This window comes from Dendropsophus ebraccatus, chromosome 14 (assembly GCF_027789765.1).
Source record: "Dendropsophus ebraccatus isolate aDenEbr1 chromosome 14, aDenEbr1.pat, whole genome shotgun sequence".
NCBI classification, from domain to species: Eukaryota; Metazoa; Chordata; class Amphibia; order Anura; family Hylidae; genus Dendropsophus; species Dendropsophus ebraccatus.
In genome coordinates this window covers 30,536,129-30,559,963 of record NC_091467.1, presented here as the reverse complement: position 1 = coordinate 30,559,963, position 23,835 = coordinate 30,536,129, and the positions used below count along the sequence as shown (strand labels likewise).

The following is a 23,835-nucleotide window of genomic DNA, read 5'->3' as shown; positions in this document are numbered from 1 at the left end:
ACAACTAGACAACTACTGTGTATAAGTACATGGCTACAGGGCTATGCTGATACATATGAGAAATAAAAAAAACTTTGTGTTTTCTTGTACACTGCTACAGAATATGTTGGCAGACCATAACCCATGGCGCTCTTTCTGATCTAAATCCACTCACTTTCTAGTAGTAATAAGAAATTTCAATAATCTTTGGGGGGGGCACCCTGTTGTCTATATCTCAGAGAGTGTGAAGCGGTGATGTCATCAGTCACAACTTATTTTTCTGAATCATTGGAAAAATCAGCAACAACAGCACCGAGAGCTTCACAGTAACATCCTGCTCTGTTCTCACACCCCCACACACCTCCTGCTGTCACCAAATGGGCCCGGAGACACAAATCACATGGAAGGAAATCATTACTTATATGTAACGGCAGGGAGTGCCAACCTCACCTGAGCCCATGACAGGTGGACACTGCGACCCATGAGTCCGGGTGTCCACGCACCTGGCCCTTGTAGTAACAGTGATCTCCTGCTTCACCGGGGGTCTGCAAAATAAAATTGTACATCATAAGAAAACAGCAGGTCTTAGTCATGCCCGGTTATAAAACCATATACTGTATCTAGGCAGAGAAATCTGCAATGTACGTTCTGCGGCAGACGCCTTCTCTACAACAGGTCATCGGTAAAATATTCCTGCCCCCGATACACTCGCTAACTTCATGTCCTCTATGAGAGTACTCAACGTCGTCTTATATAATGGGTCCAATGGTTTAAGTGGAGCGGAAATAATTATAAAACAATATCTGGGTCTCTCCACCTCCCACAGAACATGGCCTGAGGTAAACTGAACCTTCATTTATTAGTCCTGCCTCACATGAAAGGGAATGTGCAAAGGAAGAAGCCGTACTGAACACACACTTCTCTACATGACCCATTTTATCCGGAGACGACTGAATAACACAGTGTACCTTGTCTTACATATTCATAGTATATGGTGGGCATAGTATAGGTGTAAAAGATCACAGGAGAAAAAGACTTCATATTGCCTGAGTGACCTTGGTGATGACCAGTAATGGCAGCTATTATAGTGTTAACCTTCCGCAGACAAGTTTTAAAAGGCTTAGAAAAATACTTCCGCTTTCTTCGAGAAACAGCACATCTCTTGTCTTCAGGTTGGGTAAGGGTTTTTGCAGCTCAGTTCCGTGGAGCGAAATTGTAATACCACACACAACTGGAGGACAGGGGAGGTGATGATTTAAAGGGGTACCCTGGCAAACATCTTTTTTTTTTCAACTGGTTTCAAAAAGTTATATAGATTTGTAATTTGCTTCTATTTAAAAATCTCAAGTCTTCCTATACTTATCAGCTGCTGGATGTCCTGCAGGAAATGGTATTTTCTTTCCAGTCTGACTCTCTGCTGACATCTCTGTCCAAGACAGAAACTGTCCAGAGCAGGAAAGGTTTTCTATGGGAATTTGCTGCTGCTCTGGACAGTTCCTGTTTTGGAAAGAGATGTCAGCAGAGAGCACTGTGTCAGACTAAAAAGAAAGCAACCCTTCCTGCATGACATACACGATTTGGATTAAACACAAGAGTTCCTGTTAGGCTGGGTTCACACTGCGTTTTTGATCTCAGTTTTGATCTGGCTTTTTTTTTTTTTTGTATAATAGAAGTCAATGGAAAAACGGATCAAAACAGATGCACACAAACGCATCCGTTTTATACAAACAACGGATGAAAAAAAACTGTTACAAAAACGTAGTGTGAACCCAGCCTTCCTTGGGAGCCCCATGACCAGCTGATATTGTAAGAGGAACCACTTCAACAAAAGGAAAAGATGCCCAGGCATCTGTTCTTTACTGTTGTCTGGCCTGATTTTTGATCAATGTTTGTCCTTTTTTGGATCTTATTTTTATATATTGCCATTTTTTATAGTGTTTATCCTGATATTCTTGTCTTCGTATCAGCCTGGTACTCGTCATTCTACTTCTCTGCCTCATTTTCTGGTCTCATCCTACAGTCCTCTAGTGACACCCCGCAAATACACTACAACTACATCAGCACTATTGCCACTTATCTGCTGCTGTTTCTTGGACAACGACCTGGAAATCTTACTGCAGCAAAGTCCATACCTGTTTACAGAAGGTTACGGGTGAAAGACATGTGTCCCGCTAGACCCCACCCTGGTCTAGCCAAGGCTCTATGGTTTGCGGCTTGAAGAATGTACATTTCCAGTATGTGATCGGAACAATTACATGTTCTTTAATTGTAATTAAATAAGTCTTCTAGAATTATCTGTCCCTTTGGAATTAAGACTTAATGGAGAAATTAATTACAACTTCACTAAAATACATGGGGGGAGGGGTGGACTGCCGTGATAATAACTTTACATTACAATTATACTATTACCCAAAGTTTAATATCAATGATTGTAATTGCATTAATTTCTGGAAATCGCATGATGGGAATACATGTACTGTATAATAATACAATTATAGATGTATTCCCAGAAAGCAATTTCATGAAATTAATGCATAAACAATGATCACTGTGCACACTTCTCTGTGTATGAGTATATATGGTGTGCCTAGTACATATAGTCATAGACTGAAGAGCGTATGATTCATCAAACAATAAATAGACTAAGAAAATGGGGTCCAAGTGGATGTGAGCAGCCAGTACTGGTGTCAATGTAAAGGGGTGCACATTTTCTAGCAGAAAATATAGCAGATCCCAGCAGATATTACGGGAGTTGTCTAATAACAGAAATCATAGCATATTGATAAAGCCAGGCCACTACTAGAGAGGCCATGTCATCCAGGATAAGTTAGGCAGAGCTAACAGGAGTAACATGGCGCTATCCATTTCCAACAAAAAAAGAAATGAGCACAATGCAAGCCTGTGAACCCGATCGTGCAGGCATATGATTACCGGTGGCTGCAGAAGTTGGATGCAGCCCTAAGGCTAGGTTCACACTGCGTTTTTGCAATCCGTTTAACGTAAAAACATTTAATTGTGTGTCATCCGTTTGGATCCGTTTTCAATTGACTTCCATTAAAAAAAAACAGATGCATTTTAAAAAAAAAGTAGTTGACACTACTTTTCTGTATGTAAAAAAAAACGCATCCATTTTGATCAGGTTTTTTTTTTTATAATGGAAGTCAATGGAAAACGGATAACACACAATTGCATCCGTTTTTTCCATAAAACGTATACGTTAAACGGATTGCAAAAACACAGTGTGAACTCTGACTGGAAAACATGGATATAGCAATAGGCTGTATCCATGTTTTCCAGGACTCCCTAGGGCTGCATCCAACTTCTTAAGCCTCTGCTAATCAAATGCCGCACACTCAGGTTTGCATGCTCAAGTAGTGCTTCTCTCTATTTAAAAGACTAAAGGGGAGACAGCAGTCAGTCAGACTTTTACTGACTTAAGGCCCTATTCCACGGGCCGACAGTGAGGAGTAAACGAGCGATGTGAGCGCTCGTTTGCTCCTTGTTCCCCGCTCGCTGCCGCCACTATTACACGCGGCAGCAGTGAGCAGGTGAGTCCGGGGGGAACTGCGGGGGGGTTGCACGGGTCCTCCGTTCTGTGGTGAGTTCCGTGGGGAAGGTCCAGCCTGAAAAACAGGGATGGAGCCTATGACCTAGGCTGTATTCCTTTTTTCCAGGCAGGACTCGGGCTATCTTTACCTTCCCCACGGAACTGAAAGACAGCGGGATTCAAATGCCGACAGTTTGGTTTGCACGAAACCGAACCTCGGCCCGGTTCGCTCATCTCTAGTCAAAAGTTTTCTATGATGACAGTGACACTTCAAAACTGATCTTGTGGTGGGCTTGTATTTATACACAGCAGCACATCAGAGGAGGCAAAGCCATAGGGGGATAGAGGGGGCAGGAGTAGCTACAACAGTAGCCACAGATCACAGCTCTGCCCAAAGAAGCTAAGTTATAAAACCATGCAACAGGAACTAAGGAGTAAAATAGCAGGTAGGTATGAGCCCGTAGGTACTGACATACATATAATTTTAGAGCCCCCTAACTGGTCAGTCACTTTGGGAGTCAGTAATGAAATACTCACCAGTACACGGGAATTATTGTTGTCACTGTAGTGGATTTCTACATATCCAGATGACAAGAGATTACTAGAAAAAAAAAGACAATATACAATCCTTTATTACATCAACAGTATCAAACACCTGGTATATATATATGTATTATTGTACGTTATATAGAATTTAGGTAGATGCAGTGCCTTGTGAAAGACTTTACTTCTTAAGGCTAAGTTCACACAACGTATAATTTCATTAAACAACAGCCACTGTTGCAGGTTTGCAAAAATGGCTGTTATTTAAGTATAGCGGCCGATCACTTTCATTACTATGGAAGCCCGGCCAGAGTGTATACCCACTCTCTGCACTCCGTCCGGAATTTCATGCGGCTGCACAAAAAACTACTTCATTGAATAACGGCTGCAAGAAATTGACTGTGCAGACAATGTAAAGTGCGGCTCCGGCCACACTTTAAATTGTCTGCTATGAATAATTGGAACGCAGGTGCACCCGTATGTGCCCGCATTCCAATTCAAAAGATATGATGTTCATCCAGACGGTACTGAAGTACCGGCCGGGGTGAACTTAACAGACAGAGCCGTTTCACAGAACGGCCACTATCTTACAACATGGGAATGAGGCCTAACAATGTATTTTCTGTTTTCTTGCATTACAAACTGGAAATATAATGGATTCTGTCTTGTTTTTTTATGTTATGGACCCTACAGAATAGTCCAATGCGTTATAGCGAAATGAGGGACAAATTTATGAAAAGGTAAATACATAAATACTGGAACCTTTATTTATTTATTTCTTGCCCTTATTTTGTTTGTGTGACAGTATTTTGCACCTTTAGGCTCCGTGCACACAGAGCAAAAATTGAGGAATTCCGCGGCAGAGAAAGCCTCCTTGTCATAATGACAGTCTATGGGAGGCTCGCGCGACTCCTCTTTCCGCGCTGAAGAATGAACAAGCGTCTCTCTGCTCAAAGAACTGACATGTCAATTCTTTGAGCAGAGAGGTGCAAAGAGCAGAGGCACGCAAGGGATCCCATTAAAACAGATAGCATGCGTGATTCCATGATGTAATACATACAGTAAAACAGGAAAAACATGAAAAGGGTTTGACAGTGAATCTAGTTAGGAGATATGAGAGATATATAGATAGATAGATAGATAGATAGATAGGAGATAGATAGATAGATAGATAGATAGATAGATAGATAGATAGATAGGAGATAGATAGATAGATAGATAGATAGATAGATAGATAGGAGATAGATAGATAGATAGATAGATAGATAGATAGATAGATAGATAGATAGATAATAGATAGATAGGAGATAGATAGATAGATAGATAGATAGATAGATAGATAGATAGGAGATAGATAGATAGATAGATAGATAGATAGATAGATAGATAGATAGATATTTCTGATTATCCGTGCTGTGTTCTCTATTTCACCTGCTTTGGGATTGAAGAATAAATGACTATTTGATCATTTACGAGACTTCACAACCCAGTCTCATATATTTCAATGCAAAAAGTATGAGAGGAGAAAATAGAACATGTCCTACTTTCCACCTTCCATGTTCCTTCATGCGTTCTGTGAAGAAGCCTATATACACCAGCATAAATCCCCTGATAGTAATCCCTATACACTGCACAGTTCTCTATTGCTTTACATCCACAGGACAATAAAACCTGCACAGAATGACCAGAGCAGAGTCTCACGACCTGACCCAGATCTGGGTGGATGGAGATGACAGGTGGAGGGATGTATTATCATTACATATTATATTATTATTATGTATGTATTCACACTCACTGGTTGAGCTCCAGGTCGAGAATAAATTCCGTCTTGAATGCTGGCACCAGGAAGCTGACACTGGCGAGGTGAGCCGGCTGCATAATATCACAGAGAAACAGTGAGAACAGGTACTAACAATATCCCTGAAGAGATGAGAAAGGGGGCTGAGGTTTGTGCTGGTTATGAAGTGTTAGAAAAACGTGGACGCTTTCTTCCAGAGATAGCACAGTTCTTGGCTCCAGTTTGGGTGCAGGTTTTTAAACTCACTTCCATTGAAGTGAATGGAACTTAATTGCAAACCACACCTGAACTAGAGACAAGAGTGGTGCTGTCTCTGGAAGAAAGTGGCCATGGTTTTCTAATGCTGGATAACCCTTTTATTATTAGGTGTGCAGGGCAGCAGTGAGCACCCTGAGTGTGATGCCCCAGCAGTCTGGTGCACAGGGCCTATTCTATATACTAGTAATTGTGCATCCGGCAGAAAAACTTTTTCTTTCAAATCAACTGGTTTCAGAAAGTTATATAGATTTGTAAATTACTTTTATTTAAGAATCTTGGGTCCTCCCGTACTTATCAGCTGCTGTATGTCCTGCGGGAAGCAGTGTTTTCTTTTCAGGCTGATACAGTGCTCTCTGCTGACATCTTTTTAGAAAGTTTGTCTGACCCTTGTCATCATTCATCTGCTACACATTACTCATTACACAAGGAGATGTGGCCAATAAGGGATGATTTTTTGAAAGTAATTATGTAAATTGTCTCCTCTTTCAAATGAAAAAAAAAAAAAAACTCTCTAGTGCCACCTATTGGTAGCTAGTCTACAAGTCCATGACCAACCCTTTAACAAGCCTTGCAGCATGAGCCGGAATAGAGGTAAGTATATAATCCTTATATACATCCAGAAATGTTGCTGCCCTGATCTAGCTGTAACCTAATAAAGTGTTGTTATTATTATTAAGCATACGGCTCCACTAACTGAATGTGAACTGTGGCCAAACTTTTAATGAGGATTTGTTGATAACGTAGGACATTTGGCTGTTCTCACACATTCTTCTACTTACATCTATGTCCTGGAATGAGGCCCAGAATAATGAACCAGCAGTACGACACCAACTGGGTCAGCAAGTGTGATATGATAAAATGTGTGACCCCTAAATACCCTCTGGGTATGTTCTCTACTTACATTATAAACACAGCTGTACCTGGATGAAGCTAAAGGTGACTATACACCTTTAATAACTGACAGCCAAACAATCCGTACCTCCACCCCACCCCATACACAGGAATGTGCAACACGACCAAACGATCCTGTGTTCTCTATGGGGAGGAGTAAGGTGCAGCAAGATTGCTCTGGCTGTAGCTTATCTCTCAGAGAACCAATGGGACCGAGAGTGATTTTCTATGACACCAGAATCCTTTCTTGACCAACATAATGGTGAATGGTCAGGACAGTCCCATACACCTTATACTGTAGCTGTATGGGGACCTTTAGGTTACTAGCCATCCATTCACGGCTGTGTTCACACACTACATTTCAAGGCAGTTTCTCAAAAAAGGTATACAGACTACCATATACCTCTGATATTATATGAAGATACATTGTCTTTGCCCTAGAGCTTAAACGTAGGTAAATTGACCCCGCCACACGTGATCTAGGAATTCGGCTTTGCCAAAGAAAAAAATACTTTTCTTTCCCTATAAACAGCGCCCTCATAGCCATGAGTGGTGCCTGGTACTGCAGCTCAACTTCATTCATTTCAACAGAATTGAGTTTTAAAACCAGACAAAGCCTAGGAGGGGTGCTGTTTCTGGGAAATTAACGCAAAAACTTTTTTTTTCATTCTTATCAGTAATGGACTATTAATACTTCATTTAATCTGGAGCCTGGAATGACTGATCTTCTCCAAATACTACAATGTGGGTCTTCAGTAGGCAGGACACTTACTAGGTTAGGGTTGCTCTCATTTCTGACCCGGGTATCCAGCTGGTATCTACGGGTCTCTGCTCCTGATGTCCGCCCGATTAACCGGCTGGGGTGTGTGATCTGGGGGACTTCCAGGGTCGGGTGCCATTGGGTAGATTCAGACTGACCAGTGTCAGTGGGGGATGTTGAATCTTCTAAGGGAACCCCTGAAGAAGAGAACAAAGAGCAATATATTGTTAGGAGCGGTGACTCCTAGGACCAGGAACACCGTAGTCACATTCAGATGGCTGCAAATTTTTTTTTTAGAGGGGTTGTCCATTAATAATATCTATTTACAGCTGTCTAATAAAAGGATATATACTGGTAAATAAAATTCTGAAGGTAGTTTGTGCAAACTGCTGTTGTCTTTATTTCCCTACTTCCTACCTAGTGTACATCCTGTAACAGACTTCCAGGTCCTGCTGTACACGTTACTCGGAATTCAGCCAACTCTATATGCCTTCGACTAAGTGGGAGACTCCTGTGAGTGTAGTGGGCAGGGGTATGGTCAAAAAGGTTAAGTAGGAGGATCATAGTGTTTGCTAAATTCCCAGCTAGAGTGTACAGCAGGAACAGTTTGATTAAAAGGATGTACATCTGACATTCGAAGTGACAGGACAGGCAGTTTGCATCAAAACAGAAATAAAGTATGAAAAACCACAGAAACATTGTAAAATAACTTCATTTACTAATATATGTATCAAACTGTCGATGTGTCGTCATATGATCAATGCATATGACATCATGACAGCACTTCCGATAGCAACAAAGGATCATTGTCAAATTCAGGGGCAAGTATGGGGTTATCCAGGAGTAAAAAAAAAAACACAGCACCACCCCTGTCCTCAGGTTGGGTGTGGTATCACAATTCATCTTCATTTAAAACCGAGGACAACAGTGACCCTGTTTCTGGAAGAAAACAGCCCTGTTTTTCTAAGCCTGCATAACCCCTTTAATTCTCTGCAGCTGAAATGTTGTTCGGTTTAATAGAGTCTGAATGTCAGGAGTATTCATATACACTTTGTGTTACAGTTTCTCACTGTTTTCTTCTGCTTGCTGACCACAGTGGAAAACCTTACGCTCTCCTACACGCTACAATGATGCCACAATAGTCTTATTTTGCACGGCTTGTTTCCAAACGACACTTTCTTCTACCGGGCCATGTGACTCTGCCATCTGGATATTATCAGGCCAGATTTTATGCCTCCTCAAGAATGTTTTTTTCAAACATACGGGAGCATAAAGTAGGGACAAAAGGAAAGAAATCTGCCTGCGGGATTAGATAACACAGGGTTTGTTTGTTGCCTTTTACCATGGAGATGCATGATCTACATGAGAGCTGCAGAAGCAAAACGACAGGAAATTTTTAATAAAGACCAATTGTAAAGTTGTTTCATTTCTGATATTGGAGAAAATAAACTTATAAATATCTTTGTGAAGGTGGAAAAAGCCTTTATAGATTTATCCATATGTCCAAAATGTGTAACATATCCACTAGATAATAGAGGATAATAAGCTGATTGGGGGGGGGGGGTCAACTGCTGGGCCCCCTACTGATTCCACAAACTGAGACAACGGAGTGCACTATATGTAAGCAGCAGTGCTTCATTCATTCTCTATAGGACCTCCAACCATTACTGAGCTCAGAGTTAGATAATGAAGAGTGCTGGGAGCTGTTCTCATAGTCAGTGGAGGTTGCAGAGGTCTGACCCCAACCAATCAGCTTGTTATCCCTTAGCTTGTGGACAGGGGCTAACTTTTAGAGATGGGTATACCAGGCGTTGTCTAGAATTACAAAAACATGGCTGCTTTCTTTTAAAAGTGTCCCACTTCAACACAGGTTGTATGTGGTACTGTTCACCGCAATGGCAAGATACAGACCCACTACAGAAATGAAAATCATTTAAGCAGCACCCCAACTGCAAAAAAAAAATCTCCACAAAAATAATGAGGCTCTTGGTTACCATTTGCAAACAGTGTAAATCAGGGGTACTTAACAACTTTTAGTGAAGGTCCACTTACCGGGGTCTATTGTCAGGTAAAGGTCCGAGCTGAACGTCAGTAGGAAACTTTCCCCTAGTGGTATATAGCCCCCTGTGAGCTCCCCCCAGTAGTATATACCCCCCTGTGTGCTTTCCCCCAGTAGTATATAGCCCCCCTGTGTGCTCCCCCCAGTAGTATATAGACCCCCTGTGCTCTCCCCCTGTAGTATGTAGCCCCCCCTGTGCGCTCTCCCCCTGTAGTATATAGCTCCTTGTGAGCTCCCTTCAGTAGTATATAGCCCCCCCTGTGCTCTCCCACTGTAGTATATAGCCCCCCTGTGAGCTCCCCCCAGTAGTATATAGCCCCCCTGTGAGCTCCCCCCAGTAGTATATACCCCCCTGTGCACTCTCCCCCAGTAGTATATAGCCCCCCTGTGTGCTCCCCCCAGTAGTATATAGACCCCCTGTGCTCTCCCCCTGTAGTATATAGCCCCCCGTGCACTCTCCCCCTGTAGTATATAGCTCCTTGTGAGCTCCCTCCAGTAGTATATAGCTCCCCTGTGAGCTCTCCCCCAGTAGTATATAGCCCCCCTGTGTGTTCCCCCAAGTAGTATATAGACCCCCTGTGCTCTCCCCCTGTAGTATATAGCCCCCCTGTGCGCTCTCCCCCTGTAGTATATAGCTCCTTGTGAGCTCCCTCCAGTAGTATATAGCCCCCCTGTGCTCTCCCACTGTAGTATATAGCCCCCCTGTGAGCTCCCCTCAGTAGTATAAAGCCCCCCTGTGAGCTCCCCCCAGTAGTATATAGCCCACCTGTGAGCTCCCCCCAGTAGTATATAGCCCCCCTGTGCTCTCCCCCTGTAGTATATATCCACCCCCCATGCGCTCTCCCCCTGTAGTATATAGTTTGGTGTAATAATGTGGTCGTTCACTCGTTCCCTAGTCTATCAGCCATGAAAGGACGAGCGCAAGTATGACCGTAAGTAACGGCCATCGTCCTGTGTAATAGGGTGAACGGTTAAGATCATCCGTCATAGCGGTCGTTTGAGATCGCCAAAAACGTTCCGTGTAATACCACCCTGAGCCTCTCCATGACATGTAATAAGCCTATGCTCTGGGCATGCAGGATCAATCTTATACCGGCAAAAGTATTGTAGTGCGATGGTTTACACTGTTTGTAAATGGTAACCAAGACCCTCATTATTATTGTGGGATTTTTTTTAGCAGTTGGGGGGCTGCTTTTAGTGATTTTCATATCTGTAGTGGGTCTGTATCTTGCCATTGCGGTAAACTGTTGCATTTTTCTGTGTTTTTGTGTCTTTGTAATTTCAGCCATGGCAACGTGCTCCTGCCTGGTGTGAATAGTGTTCTAGGGCAGTGATTTTCAACCAGTGTGCCACGACACATGGTCGGGTGTGCCGCGGGGAAAGTTCCCCAAACTATGGTGCCCCTGTGTTTTGTTCCCCGGCAATGCGCAGCAATCAGTGGCGGATTATAATGCGGGCGGTTGCGCGCTGCGCTGCGGCGGGCCGTGATGCACGCATCCAATCAACGTGTGCGCTGTGGCCCGCCACAGCGCACCACGCTCCCGATCTCCGCTGATTGGAGGAGCACGTCCGGGGCCTACGGGCGGCCAGTAGGTGAGGCGGACAGCAGCGGCGACCATCTCGGAGGAGGTGAGGAGGAAGGGGGGGGAGAGAAACAGCGGAGAGAAGCAGGGGGGAGAGAAGTTTAGTGGAGAGAAGCAGGGGGGCAAAGTATGGTGGAGAGAAGCACAGGAGAGAAGCATGGGGGAGAGAAGCACAGGAGAGAAGCAGGGGGGAGAAGTATGGTGGAGAAAAGCACAGGAGAGAAGCATGGGGGATTGAAGCACAGGAGAGAAGCATGGGGAGAGAAGCAGGGGGAGAAGTATGGTGGAGAGAAGCATGGGGGAGAGAAGCACAGGAGAGAAGCAGGGGGGAGAAGTATTGTGGAGAGAAGCACAGAAGAGAAGCAGGGGGGAGAAGTATGGTGGAGAGAAGCACAGGAGAGAAGCATGGGGGAGAGAAACAGGGGGGAGAAGTATGGTGGAGAGCACAGGAGAGAAGCATGGTGGAAAGAAGCACAGGAGAGAAGCATGGGGGAGAAAAGTACAGGAGAGAAGCAGGGGGAGAAGTATGGTGGAGAGAAGCATTGGGGAGAGAAGCACAGGAGAGAAGCAGGGGGGAGAAGTATGGTGGAGAGAAGCACAGGAGAGAAGCTTGGGGGAGAGAAGTACAGGAGAGAAGCAGGGGGGAGAAGTATGGTGAAGAGAAGCACAGGAGAGAAGCATGGTGGAGAGAAGCAGGGGGGAGAAGTATGGTGGAGAGCACAGGAGAGAAGCATGGTGGAAAGAAGCACAGGAGAGAAGCATGGGGGAGAGAAGTACAGGAGAGAAGCAGGGGGAGAAGTATGGTGGAGAGAAGCATTGGGGAGAGAAGCACAGGAGAGAAGCAGGGGGGAGAAGTATGGTGGAGAGAAGCACAGGAGAGAAGCATGGGGGAGAGAAGCACAGAAGAAAATCATGGGGGAGAGAAGCACAGGAGAGAAGCACAGAAGAGAAGAATGGGGGAGAGAAGCACAGGAGAGAAGCAGGCGGGAGAAGTATGGTGGAGAGAAGCAGGGGGGAGAAGTATGGTGGAGAGAAGCACAGGAGAGAAGCATGGGGGAGAGAAGCACAGAAGAGAAACATGGGGGAGAGAAGCATGGGGGAGAGAAGCACAGGAGAGAAGCAGGCGGGAGAAGTATGGTGGAGAGAAGCACAGAAGAGAAGAATGGGGGAGAGAAGCACAGGAGAGAAGCAGGGGGGAGAAGTATGGTGGAGAGAAGCAGGGGGGAGAAGTATGGTGGAGAGAAGCACAGGAGAGAAGTAGTGTGGAGAAGTATGGTGGAGAGAAGCACAGGGGGGAGAAGAAAACAGGCCCAGGTTTCACACTGAGTGAGTATAAATACATTTAGAATCTATATTATTAACTATATGTATAATATGAACAGTTTTAGTGTCATTTTGTGCCATTTTGGTTGGTGGTGTGCCCCGGGATTTTTTAAGTATAAAAAGTGTGCCGCGGCTCAAAAAGGTTGAAAATCACTGTTCTAGGAGAGCTGACCAAATTTGTCTTTTTTTCTTTGTTCCTCTATGTGGTACTGCAGCTTAACTCCATTGAATGGAGCTAAGCTGCAATACCACATTCTTGGTGGTGCCTTTCTTGAAAAAAAAGTAGCCATGTCTTTCTAATCCTGGACGACCCTTTTAAACTTTACATAAAATTAGAAATCTCCTTTATGGTGCGTTCACACCTACAGGATCTGCAGCTGATTTTCTGCAGCAGATTTCATTTAAATAACTGAACACAGCATCAAATCTGCTGCAGATCTGCTGCAGATCCTGTAGGTGTGAACGCACCCTTAAGCATGGAACTGTGAGACAACCTGCAGGGTGTAGGTTATCATCCAGGGTGGGTAACTCTGTGCTATCATTTACCACTAATAACACAGCTCACACAACTACTGTGCCTCCACATATAATAGCCCTAAAGCAGGAGTTCCTTAACCCCACACACAAAGTGCTGAATCAGGGCTGCTTAAATTTAACACTTTTTGTACCCAGGCCTCACTGGCCAATCCATGTGAATGCTGTGACTAAAAACATACTACTACCAAACCAACACCAGGAGTGCATCAATACATACTCCTCCACAAGCAACAATCACAGTACAGCAAAGGATACTGCTCCATCTGTCGTAAATCAACACCACAGTACAGAAATAAACGCTGCTCTACTTGTAGTAAATCAACTTCAGAGTGCAACAGTAGTAAACGAAGTGTAGCAATATATACTACTCTACCTGTAATAACCCAACATCACAGTGCATCAATAAATACTGCTCCATCTGTAGAAAACCAACACCACAGTGCAGAAATAAATACAGCTCCACCTGTAGTAAGCCAACACCACAGTGCTGGAATAAAGTCATCTCCACCTGTAATAACCCAACATAACAGTGCAGTAGCCCTGTCCCCGTTTCCACACCTTTAACCCCTCCCCCCTTAAAATGTAGCAGTGAAGAGAGAGAAAACTGCCTCAACCAACAGCCAAGTCATTGTTTTTGTTGAGCGTGGCTATGAAATGACGATTTTTAAAAAAGAGTGTTTTATAACTGCTCTCCCACTGAAATCAATGAGAGATGGTTGAAAGAGTTAAATGGGAACTCAGAAGGTTAGATGCATCTAAACTCCCTGATAGGATGTGTCTCACCTTTATCCTCCATGCCGTTCCCGTGCAGTTTTAATGTAATCCTGTGTCCGGTAAGGCTGTTTAGAGCACTGCCCCACCCCCAGAGTGCCGCCTGTTTTTTTGTTTTTTTTTAATATTGCTGCCGTTGCATAGCACATTATAAAGATCCTATTCATACCTCACCGCGCTCCCACGGGGTCCTCCTGCAGCGTCTTTGGGTCCCTCGCTGAAAGCTGTCCCACTTCAGTCAGTGGCTGTCACTGCCAAGACAAGCAGGAGGACCCCGGGGGAGCGTGTTTAGGTAAAAATAGGATCTTTATTATGTAGAACAGAAGGACAACAATTAGAGATGAGCGAACCGGGTTCGGTTTCGAGTCCATCCGAACCTGAACGTTCAGCATTTGATTAGCGGGGGCTGCTGAACTTGGATAAAGCTCTAAGGTTGTCTGGAAAACATGGATACAGCCAATGACTATATCCATGTTTTCCACATAGCCTTAGGGCTTTATCCAACTTCAGCAGCCACCGCTAATCAAATGCCGAACGTTCGGGTTCGGATCGACTCGAGCATGCTCGAGGTTCGCTCATCTCTAGCAACAATATATCAAAAATTTTAAATGGTTGGAGTACCCTTTTAAATAAGAATTCTGGTGAAAGTAAAAGAGGCAGCATTTAGGGATGGCACAGACAGCTTCTCTAAGTGAAACTTCTATTGTAATACTAACCTGCCTTAGAACAGACATCAGGGTAGGCTCAGTATATGTAACTGTGGCAGGACCAGGGCTTGAGCAGCCCTACGGTTCCCATCACAGCCACTGGTGGCAGTGAAGGGGCCATGTCACCCCTAACTGACGTCAATGTAAAAGAAGAAAAGGGAAAAAAAAATATTATATATATGCTTCATTTTCTTTAATAAAGTAATTTTATAAAGTAATTTAATCTTATTAAAGAAACAAATTTTTTGGGGGGCTGGAGTACCCCTTTAAGAATGAGGACTTTATTTTCTTCTGACTACCTTGGTCAGTATCTTAGCAAATAAAAACAGAAGAACCAACACAAAAAAAATATTAACTATATAAATGATGAAATATAATAAAATGGTATAATGCAAAGATTTTTTTTCTGTGTTTTGGACCCCCCCCCCATCCTCCAGTTTGGATAAAAACACATAATACTATGTGTAAATAGAGGACAAGAGTTAGGCACGCTACAATTTTCGCTACCCAACCCCTCCCTGAAGGTGTTCAGGGAAGATTTCATATTCCATAGACTACATGGGCCTGCATCTACTGGGATTATGGTATCTTCATCTGGTCATGTATTACGGAAACAACCCAGAAGCCTTAAAGCAATAGATTTCCTTAACCAAATGCATAATCCTATGATCATACAACACCGGAGCCTCATCCTTTACTACAGTGTTCTCTAATGTTTGAAACTACAACCACCATCATGCCCTGACAGTCAAAGGCTGGGAGTTCCCTGCACATTGAAGAACACTGCCATGCTAGATGGTGATAGACAATAAAGAGGTAGAGACAGATGACTGTAAAATCCATGATAAGAGCTGGGAGAGTGCACGGAAAACACTTACACAGTGCTCGGTATTGTGAGTGCATTCTTAGCCATATTAACTTTGGCCCCTGCAATTAAATGTCCCAGGAGAAGTACATAGAGCAAAGTACCCCCACCCCCATGTAATAAGCATCCACCTCTTCCCACCCACCCATCCAGCACAGCATCTATCATCTACCTGATGCATTGCAGTATATCTGCTGATGCTACAGAAAGCCTGATAATGGCAGGAGAGGGGGGCGGTATGGGCCCTGGTGGGAATCATTGGAAAATATGAGATTGATAAAGTGTGTTGGGGGTGTGGGGTACACAGATTATGCCGGTGATCACGCACAGATCTCATATATAGGTGAGACCAAGGTGGAAATGGTCATTCGCGATCCCTACAAACATTCCTATTAACCCCGGCTGTTCAAGAACAGTTAGCACCTCTCAGCTGATGATACCAATGCAGAAAGATCATGTAATTGCTCTGATGAGGGAAGATGGCAATATATGATGATGAAGAGGGAGCAGTGATGAAGGATGGGATGAGCGATGAAAAGATAGGGGTGAAAAAGGGAAGAAAACAGGGTTACAGCAAACAGTGATTACTGATACATGGAGGTACAGGGTCAGTCATAGGGGGAATAGGGGACTGTGAGGAATCACTGATACATGGAGGTACAGGGTCAGTCATAGGGGGAATAGGGGACTGTGAGGAATCACTGATACATGGAGGTACAGGGTCAGTCATAGGTAATATAGGGGACTGTGAGGAATCACTGATACATGGAGGTACAGGGTCAGTCATAGGGGGGGGGACTGTGAGTAATCACTGATACATGGAGGTACAGGGTCAGTCATAGGGGGGATAGGGGACTGTGAGAATTCACTGATACATGGAGGTACAGGGTCAGTCATAGGGGGAACAGGGGACTGTGAGGAATCACTGATACATGGAGGTACAGGGTCAGTCATAGGTGGAATAGGGGACTGTGAGGAATCACTGATACATGGAGGTACAGGGTCAGTCATAGGTGGAATAGGGGACTGTGAGGAATCACTGATACATGGAGGTACAGGGTCAGTCATAGGGGAAATAGGGGACTGTGAGGAATCACTGATACATGGAGGTACAGGGTCAGTCATAGGTGGAACAGGGGACTGTGAGTAATCACTGATACATGGAGGTACAGGGTCAGTCATAGGGGGAATAGGGGACTGTGAGGAATCACTGATACATGGAGGTACAGGGTCAGTCATAGGGGGGGGACTGTTAATAATTACTGATACATGGAGGTACAGGGTCAGTCATAGGGGAAATAGGGGACTGTGAATAATCACTGATACATGGAGGTACAGGGTCAGTCATAGGGAGAATAGGGGACTGTGAGTAATCACTGATACATGGAGGTACAGGGTCAGTCATAGGTGGAACAGGGGACTGTGAGAAATCACTGATACATGGAGGTACAGGGTCAGTCATAGGTGGAATAGGGGACTGTGAGGAATCACTGATACATGGAGGTACAGGGTCAGTCATAGGGGAAATAGGGGACTGTGAGTAATCACTGATACATGGAGGTACAGGGTCAGTCATAGGGGAAATAGGGGACTGAGGAATCACTGATACATGGAGGTACAGGGTCAGTCATAGGGGGAAATAGGGGACTGTGAGTAATCACTGATACACGGAGGTACAGGGTCAGTAATAGGTGAAATAGGGGACTGAGGAATCACTGATACATGGAGGTACAGGGTCAGTCATAGGGGAAATAGGGGACTGTGTGTAATCACTGATACATGGAGGTACAGGGTCAGTCATAGGGGAAATAGGGGACTGAGGAATCACTGATACATGGATGTACAGGGTCAGTCATAGGGGGAAATAGGGGACTGTGAGTAATCACTGATACACGGAGGTACAGGGTCAGTAATAGGTGAAATAGGGGACTGAGGAATCACTGATACATGGAGGTACAGGGTCAGTCATAGGGGAAATAGGGGACTGTGAGTAATCACTGATACATGGATGTACAGGGTCAGTCATAGGGGGAAATAGGGGACTGTGAGTAATCACTGATACATGGATGTACAGGGTCAGTCATAGGGGAAATAGGGGACTGTGAGTAATCACTGATACATGGAGGTACAGGGTCAGTCATAGGGGGAATAGGTGACTGAGGAATCACTGATACATGGAGGTACAGGGTCAGTCATAGGGGGAATAGGTGACTGAGTAATCACTAATACATGGATGTACAGGGTCAGTCATAGGGGGAATAGGGGACTGTGAGTAATCACTGATACATGGATGTACAGGGTCAGTCATAGGGGAAATAGGGGACTGTGAGGAATCACTGATACATGAAGGTACAGGGTCAGTCATAGGGGAAATAGGGGACTGTGAGGAATCACTGATACACGGAGGTACAGGGTCAGTCATAGGGGGAATAGGGGACTGTGAGGAATCACTGATACATGGAGGTACAGGGTCAGTCATAGGGGGAATAGGGGACTGTGAGGAATCACTGATACATGGAGGTACAGGGTCAGTCATAGGGGAAATAGGGGACTGTGAGGAATCACTGATACATGGAGGTACAGGGTCAGTCATAGGGGAAATAGGGGACTGTGAGTAATCACTGATACATGGAGGTACAGGGTCAGTCATAGGGGGAAATAGGGGACTGTGGAGAATCACTGATACATGGAGGTACAGGGTAAATCATAGGAATAGGGGACTGTAAGTAGTCACTAATAAATGGGGGTGCAGGGTCAATTGTAGGGGGAATAGGGTAAGCACAGTAATCACTGATACATGGAGGTGAAGGGTCATCAGGGGTACAGAAAAGGGTTAGGAATAACTAATACATGGATCTGTGAGGCCAATCATCAGGGGTATAGGGTAAGGGCAGTAACCAATGATCTATGGAGATGTAGGGTCAGTTATCAGGGGTACAGGGTTAGTAATCTCTAAAACATGGACGAGCAGTCAAACATCAGCGGAAAAGGGTAGGGGCAGTAATCAGGTATATGAAAACAGGGTCAATAGTCGGGGGTACAGGAAGGAATGTGGGGGGTTATAGTAACAGGTATAAGAAATAAGCAGAGTAGATTGTGGAGGCTGGAAAGAAATCAGAGGAAGGATGGAAGGATGGAAAAGTAATGGATGCAAGGAAGAGGCAGAACACAAACCAGGGCACAGGGTGTAGGTATGATACAGATTAGGGGCACAGGGTGTAGGTATGATACAGATTAGGGGCACAGGGTGTAGGTATGATACAGATTAGGGGCACAGGGTAAAGGTATGATACAGATTAGGGGCACAGGGTAAAGGTATGATCAATATTGGGCCGCAGGGTATAGGTATGATACAGATTAGGGGCACAGGGTAAAGGTATGATCAATATTGGGGGCGCATGGTATAGGTATAATACAGATTAGGGACACAGAGTGTAGCTATGATACATATTAGGGGGCAAGCTTCATATAGAACAGCAACAGGAGGAAAACCTATAGAAAATCCCATCTGCAGGGAAGGAGCAGAGGAGCAGGTAGGTGGGAATGTATGAGAGGGCAGACGGCTCAGGACTAGGGGAGCAGCAGGTAGGTGGGAATGTATCAGTGGGCAGACGGCTCAGGACAAGGGGAGCAGCAGGTAGGTGGGAATGTATGAGAGGGCAGACGGCTCAGGACTAGGGGAGCAGCAGGTAGGTGGGAATGTATGAGAGGGCAGACGGCTCAGGACTAGGGGAGCAGCAGGTAGGTGGGAATGTATGAGAGGGCAGACGGCTCAGGACTAGGGGAGCAGCAGGTAGGTGGGAATGTATGAGAGGGCAGACGGCTCAGGACTAGGGGAGCAGCAGGTAGGTGGGAATGTATGAGAGGGCAGACGGCTCAGGACTAGGGGAGCAGCAGGTAGGTGGGAATGTATGAGAGGGCAGACGGCTCAGGACTAGGGGAGCAGCAGGTAGGTGGGAATGTATGAGAGGGCAGACGGCTCAGGACTAGGGGAGCAGCAGGTAGGTGGGAATGTATGAGAGGGCAGACGGCTCAGGACTAGGGGAGCAGCAGGTAGGTGGGAATGTATGAGAGGGCAGACGGCTCAGGACTAGGGGAGCAGCAGGTAGGTGGGAATGTATGAGAGGGCAGACGGCTCAGGACTAGGGGAGCAGCAGGTAGGTGGGAATGTATGAGAGGGCAGACGGCTCAGGACTAGGGGAGCAGCAGGTAGGTGGGAATGTATGAGAGGGCAGACGGCTCAGGACTAGGGGAGCAGCAGGTAGGTGGGAATGTATGAGAGGGCAGACGGCTCAGGACTAGGGGAGCAGCAGGTAGGTGGGAATGTATGAGAGGGCAGACGGCTCAGGACTAGGGGAGCAGCAGGTAGGTGGGAATGTATGAGAGGGCAGACGGCTCAGGACTAGGGGAGCAGCAGGTAGGTGGGAATGTATGAGAGGGCAGACGGCTCAGGACTAGGGGAGCAGCAGGTAGGTGGGAATGTATGAGAGGGCAGACGGCTCAGGACTAGGGGAGCAGCAGGTAGGTGGGAATGTATGAGAGGGCAGACGGCTCAGGACTAGGGGAGCAGCAGGTAGGTGGGAATGTATCATACGGCAGACGGCTCAGGACTAGGGGAGCAGCAGGTAGATGGGAAGGTATCAGAGGGCAGACGGCTCAGGACTAGGGGAGCAGCAGGTAGGTGGGAATGTATCAGAGGGCAGACGGCTCAGGACTAGGGGAGCAGCAGGTAGGTGGGAAGGTATCAGAGGGCAGACGGCTCAGGACTAGGGGAGCAGCAGGTAGGTGGGAAGGTATCAGAGGGCAGACGGCTCAGGACTAGGGGAGCAGCAGGTAGGTGGGAAGGTATCAGAGGGCAGACGGCTCAGGACTAGGGGAGCAGCAGGTAGATGGGAAGGTATCAGAGGGCAGACGGCTCAGGACTAGGGGAGCAGCAGGTAGGTGGGAATGTATCAGAGGGCAGACGGCTCAGGACTAGGGGAGCAGCAGGTAGGTGGGAATGTATCAGAGGGCAGACGGCTCAGGACTAGGGGAGCAGCAGGTAGGTGGGAATGTATCAGAGGGCAGACGGCTCAGGACTAGGGGAGCAGCAGGTAGGTGGGAATGTATGAGGGGGCAGACGGCTCAGGACTAGGGGAGCAGCAGGTAGGTGGGAAGGTATCAGAGGGCAGACGGCTCAGGACTAGGGGAGCAGCAGGTAGGTGGGAATGTATCAGAGGGCAGACGGCTCAGGACTAGGGGAGCAGCAGCCCACCTGTGCACAGGGTCCGGACTGGGGGTACAAGGTGCAGAAGCATCCAGGCACACATCACCCCCTCCCTCCTCTGCAGGTCGGCACTCACCCAGCTCTGACATGGCACAGATCACAGCAGCTACAACCCAGAGCGGCTCCAGACGCATCCTTCCCACATAATCCCTCAGCCCCGGGCACAGGGGACAGGGCACAGGCGGCTGGCAGCTTCACCCTGGTGCCAGTGACATGAGCCCGGCTCCTTTGTCTGCCTGTCACCATCGGGCTGCGGTGCAGGAGGATGGATGCGGGATCTGCAGTGTGGGGAGATCCAGTATTACCATAGAGGAGACACGTGAGGAGGACTACTCCCCTCCTCCTCCTCCTCCTCCTCCTCCACCACCTCCATCATCCCTTCCCCCCTTCTACCTATCAATCTTCCCTCCTGCATCTCCTTACATATAGGTGGCTGCTAGGATGACATTATGGATGCTCCATCCTGATCATGTAACAATGAAGCACAATAACACTGATCCATGTATCGATACCAGCCATCTGGATCCATAACACTGCCCATGCATTCTGTATGGATCCAGCCCAGCAACACACATTAACCCTTAGTGGGATGGAAAGCTGATATGTTCCATACAGAAGAATATTATTACCTTCAGTGTCAGATGCTTCTCATCGAACAGATAGTGGATCCCCATATTGTATATTACATTTCACCATTTTTATTTCCTATGTATAAGGTACATAGTCAATAAGAACATGTCAATAAGAACTAGTCCACCCACCACTATAGGGAACAGATGGGTCCTGGTGCTGAGATACAATGTTCATCAAATCACAATAAAGATGAAGCAACTTTCAAAAAAATAAAAAATTTGTCTGTTCTTCATATAGCTCCTATGCAAACCTATGGGTCTATAAGTTGCAAAAAAAAAAAAAAAAAAATCTCCATCACTATCCTGTCCATTTACCTGCACAGGACCAGCTAGGAGTCCCCATTAACTTTAGGCTGTGTTCACATTGTATTTCCATTTCGTTAGGTAAAATTTTGCTGTATACAAGAGCATAGGTGACAACGCTGCCGTATACAGCAAAAGTATAGGTTGCAATGTGTTGTTTTTTTGTTGAGTTGCCGAGGCAACTGTGCAATGCACGGCGCGTTTCATGCCCTATTTTAATCAGTTGAAATCATGCATGGATCTCGCCGGGCATCGTATGGTTGCCATGGCAACCCGACCACCCAGCATGAGTTGCATCTTTCCATGCCAAACTTTGGAAAGCATGTGGGACTGCATCACTGGACTGACCTGTAAAGTCCAATGTGATGTGTATTTTGGTGCGTTTTATTCTACTGGTATATAATGTATACGGTTATAGGCTGTGTTTACACTGCGTATGTTTCCGTCCGTAGTGCGAACCGCGAATATACGCACATAGTTTTGAGGTTGATGCATTCGCTTGAAAGTATACGATATCCGCCCGCACATAACTCTACTACGGGCGTATGTTTGCGGTTCATACGCATCCGGCCGCATGTCTATTTTTCCCATGCCCGTAGTTTCAGCCGCACATGTACGGCGGCGTACGAACTACGGCCGGAAACATACGCAGTGTGAACATAGCCTTAATGTTGCGCATGTCCGCTAGTAAATTTGCACGACAAAACACTATGTAGGAACTTCAAAGGGATGAAGAGAATTATCACCAACTAAAAACACCCAAATTGCATGAAAACTACTGCACGGCCGAAAAATCACAGCCCCTCCATGTCAGACAAAGTGAAGAGAAAAATGATTCGTCTGCACAAAACCAGCATCATAAATTTTGCAAATCCAGCGCTAAGACAGAGAAGCCAGACAGCTATCCGTCAGCAACAAGAGAGGCTTCAGTATCATTGAAAAGGCAGATGTGATCTTAAAAAGGAGCCTGTCAGGACCCTAAATCCCTATCAGCCCTAATACCTGGTGGCTATAGAACGGCATAGAAACGCTGTGCCAATGACTTCTCTCATGTCACAAGGAAAACTGCCCCAATGCCTGGCAAGTAGGTACAGGGGTGAGGCCACAGTGGCATCTAGTCATGTTGTCCTCCTCCCAGCCACCTAACGGACACCCTGCCGGGCATTGTATGTAAGTATGTAGTGTGTGGTATAGTATAGAGGGTCTGTCCTGTGTGGTGTAGTATAGAGGAGCAGTCAGCTCTCCTGTGTGGTGTAGTATAGAGGAGCAGTCAGCTTTCCTCTGTGGTGTAGTATAGAGGAGCAGTCAGCTCTCCTGTGTGGTGTAGTATAGAGGAGCAGTCAGCTCTCCTGTGTGGTATAGTATAGAGGGTCTGTCCTGTGTGGTGTAGTATAGAGGGTCTGTCAGCTCTCCTGTATGGTGTAGTATAGAGGCGCAGTCAGCTCTCCTGTATGGTGTAGTATAGAGGATCTGTCAGCTCTCTTGTGTGGTGTAGTATAGAGGATCTGTCAGCTCTCCTGTGTGGTGTAGTATAGAGGGTCTGTCAGCTCTCCTGTGTGGTGTAGTATAGAGGGTCTGTCCTGTGTGGTGTAGTATAGAGGAGCAGTCAGCTCTCCTGTGTGGTGTAGTATAGAGGGTCTGTCCTGTGTGGTGTAGTATAGAGGATCTGTCAGCTCTCCTGTGTGGTGTAGTATAGAGGAGCAGTCAGCTCTCCTGTGTGGTGTAGTATAGAGGGTCTGTCAGCTCTCCTGTGTGGTGTAGTATAGAGGATCTGTCAGCTCTCCTGTGTGGTGTAGTATAGAGGATCTGTCAGCTCTCCTGTATGGTGTAGTATAGAGGCGCAGTCAGCTCTCTTGTGTAGTGTAGTATAGAGGATCTGTCAGCTCTCCTGTATGGTGTAGTATAGAGGAGCAGTCAGCTCTCCTGTGTGGTGTAGTATAGAGGATCTGTCAGCTCTCCTGTGTGGTGTAGTATAGAGGATCTGTCAGCTCTCCTGTATGGTGTAGTATAGAG

The 23,835-nt window shown here is 45.9% G+C and overlaps 1 protein-coding gene across 4 annotated transcripts in view; it reads right to left on the bottom strand.

Annotated features, from left to right (window-relative positions):
- ADAM11 (ADAM metallopeptidase domain 11) overlaps positions 1–21,172 on the bottom strand; it is a 63,585-nt gene extending 42,413 nt beyond the window's left edge. For 3 of the 4 annotated variants that reach the window (XM_069953314.1, XM_069953310.1, XM_069953312.1), the window contains exons 1-5: positions 20,964–21,172; positions 7,789–7,973; positions 5,865–5,941; positions 4,064–4,127; positions 430–524 (exon numbers count right to left, since the gene is read on the bottom strand). In XM_069953314.1, coding sequence (XP_069809415.1) covers positions 430–524; positions 4,064–4,127; positions 5,865–5,941; positions 7,789–7,973; positions 20,964–21,021 — 479 coding nt within the window. In that variant the 5' untranslated portion in view covers positions 21,022–21,172. Of the gene's footprint in view, positions 1–429; positions 525–4,063; positions 4,128–5,864; positions 5,942–7,788; positions 7,974–20,875; positions 20,931–20,963 lie in introns of those variants that run through there. The other variant, XM_069953311.1, reaches the window with a different exon arrangement.
- Between the last annotated feature and the right edge of the window lie 2,663 nt (positions 21,173–23,835).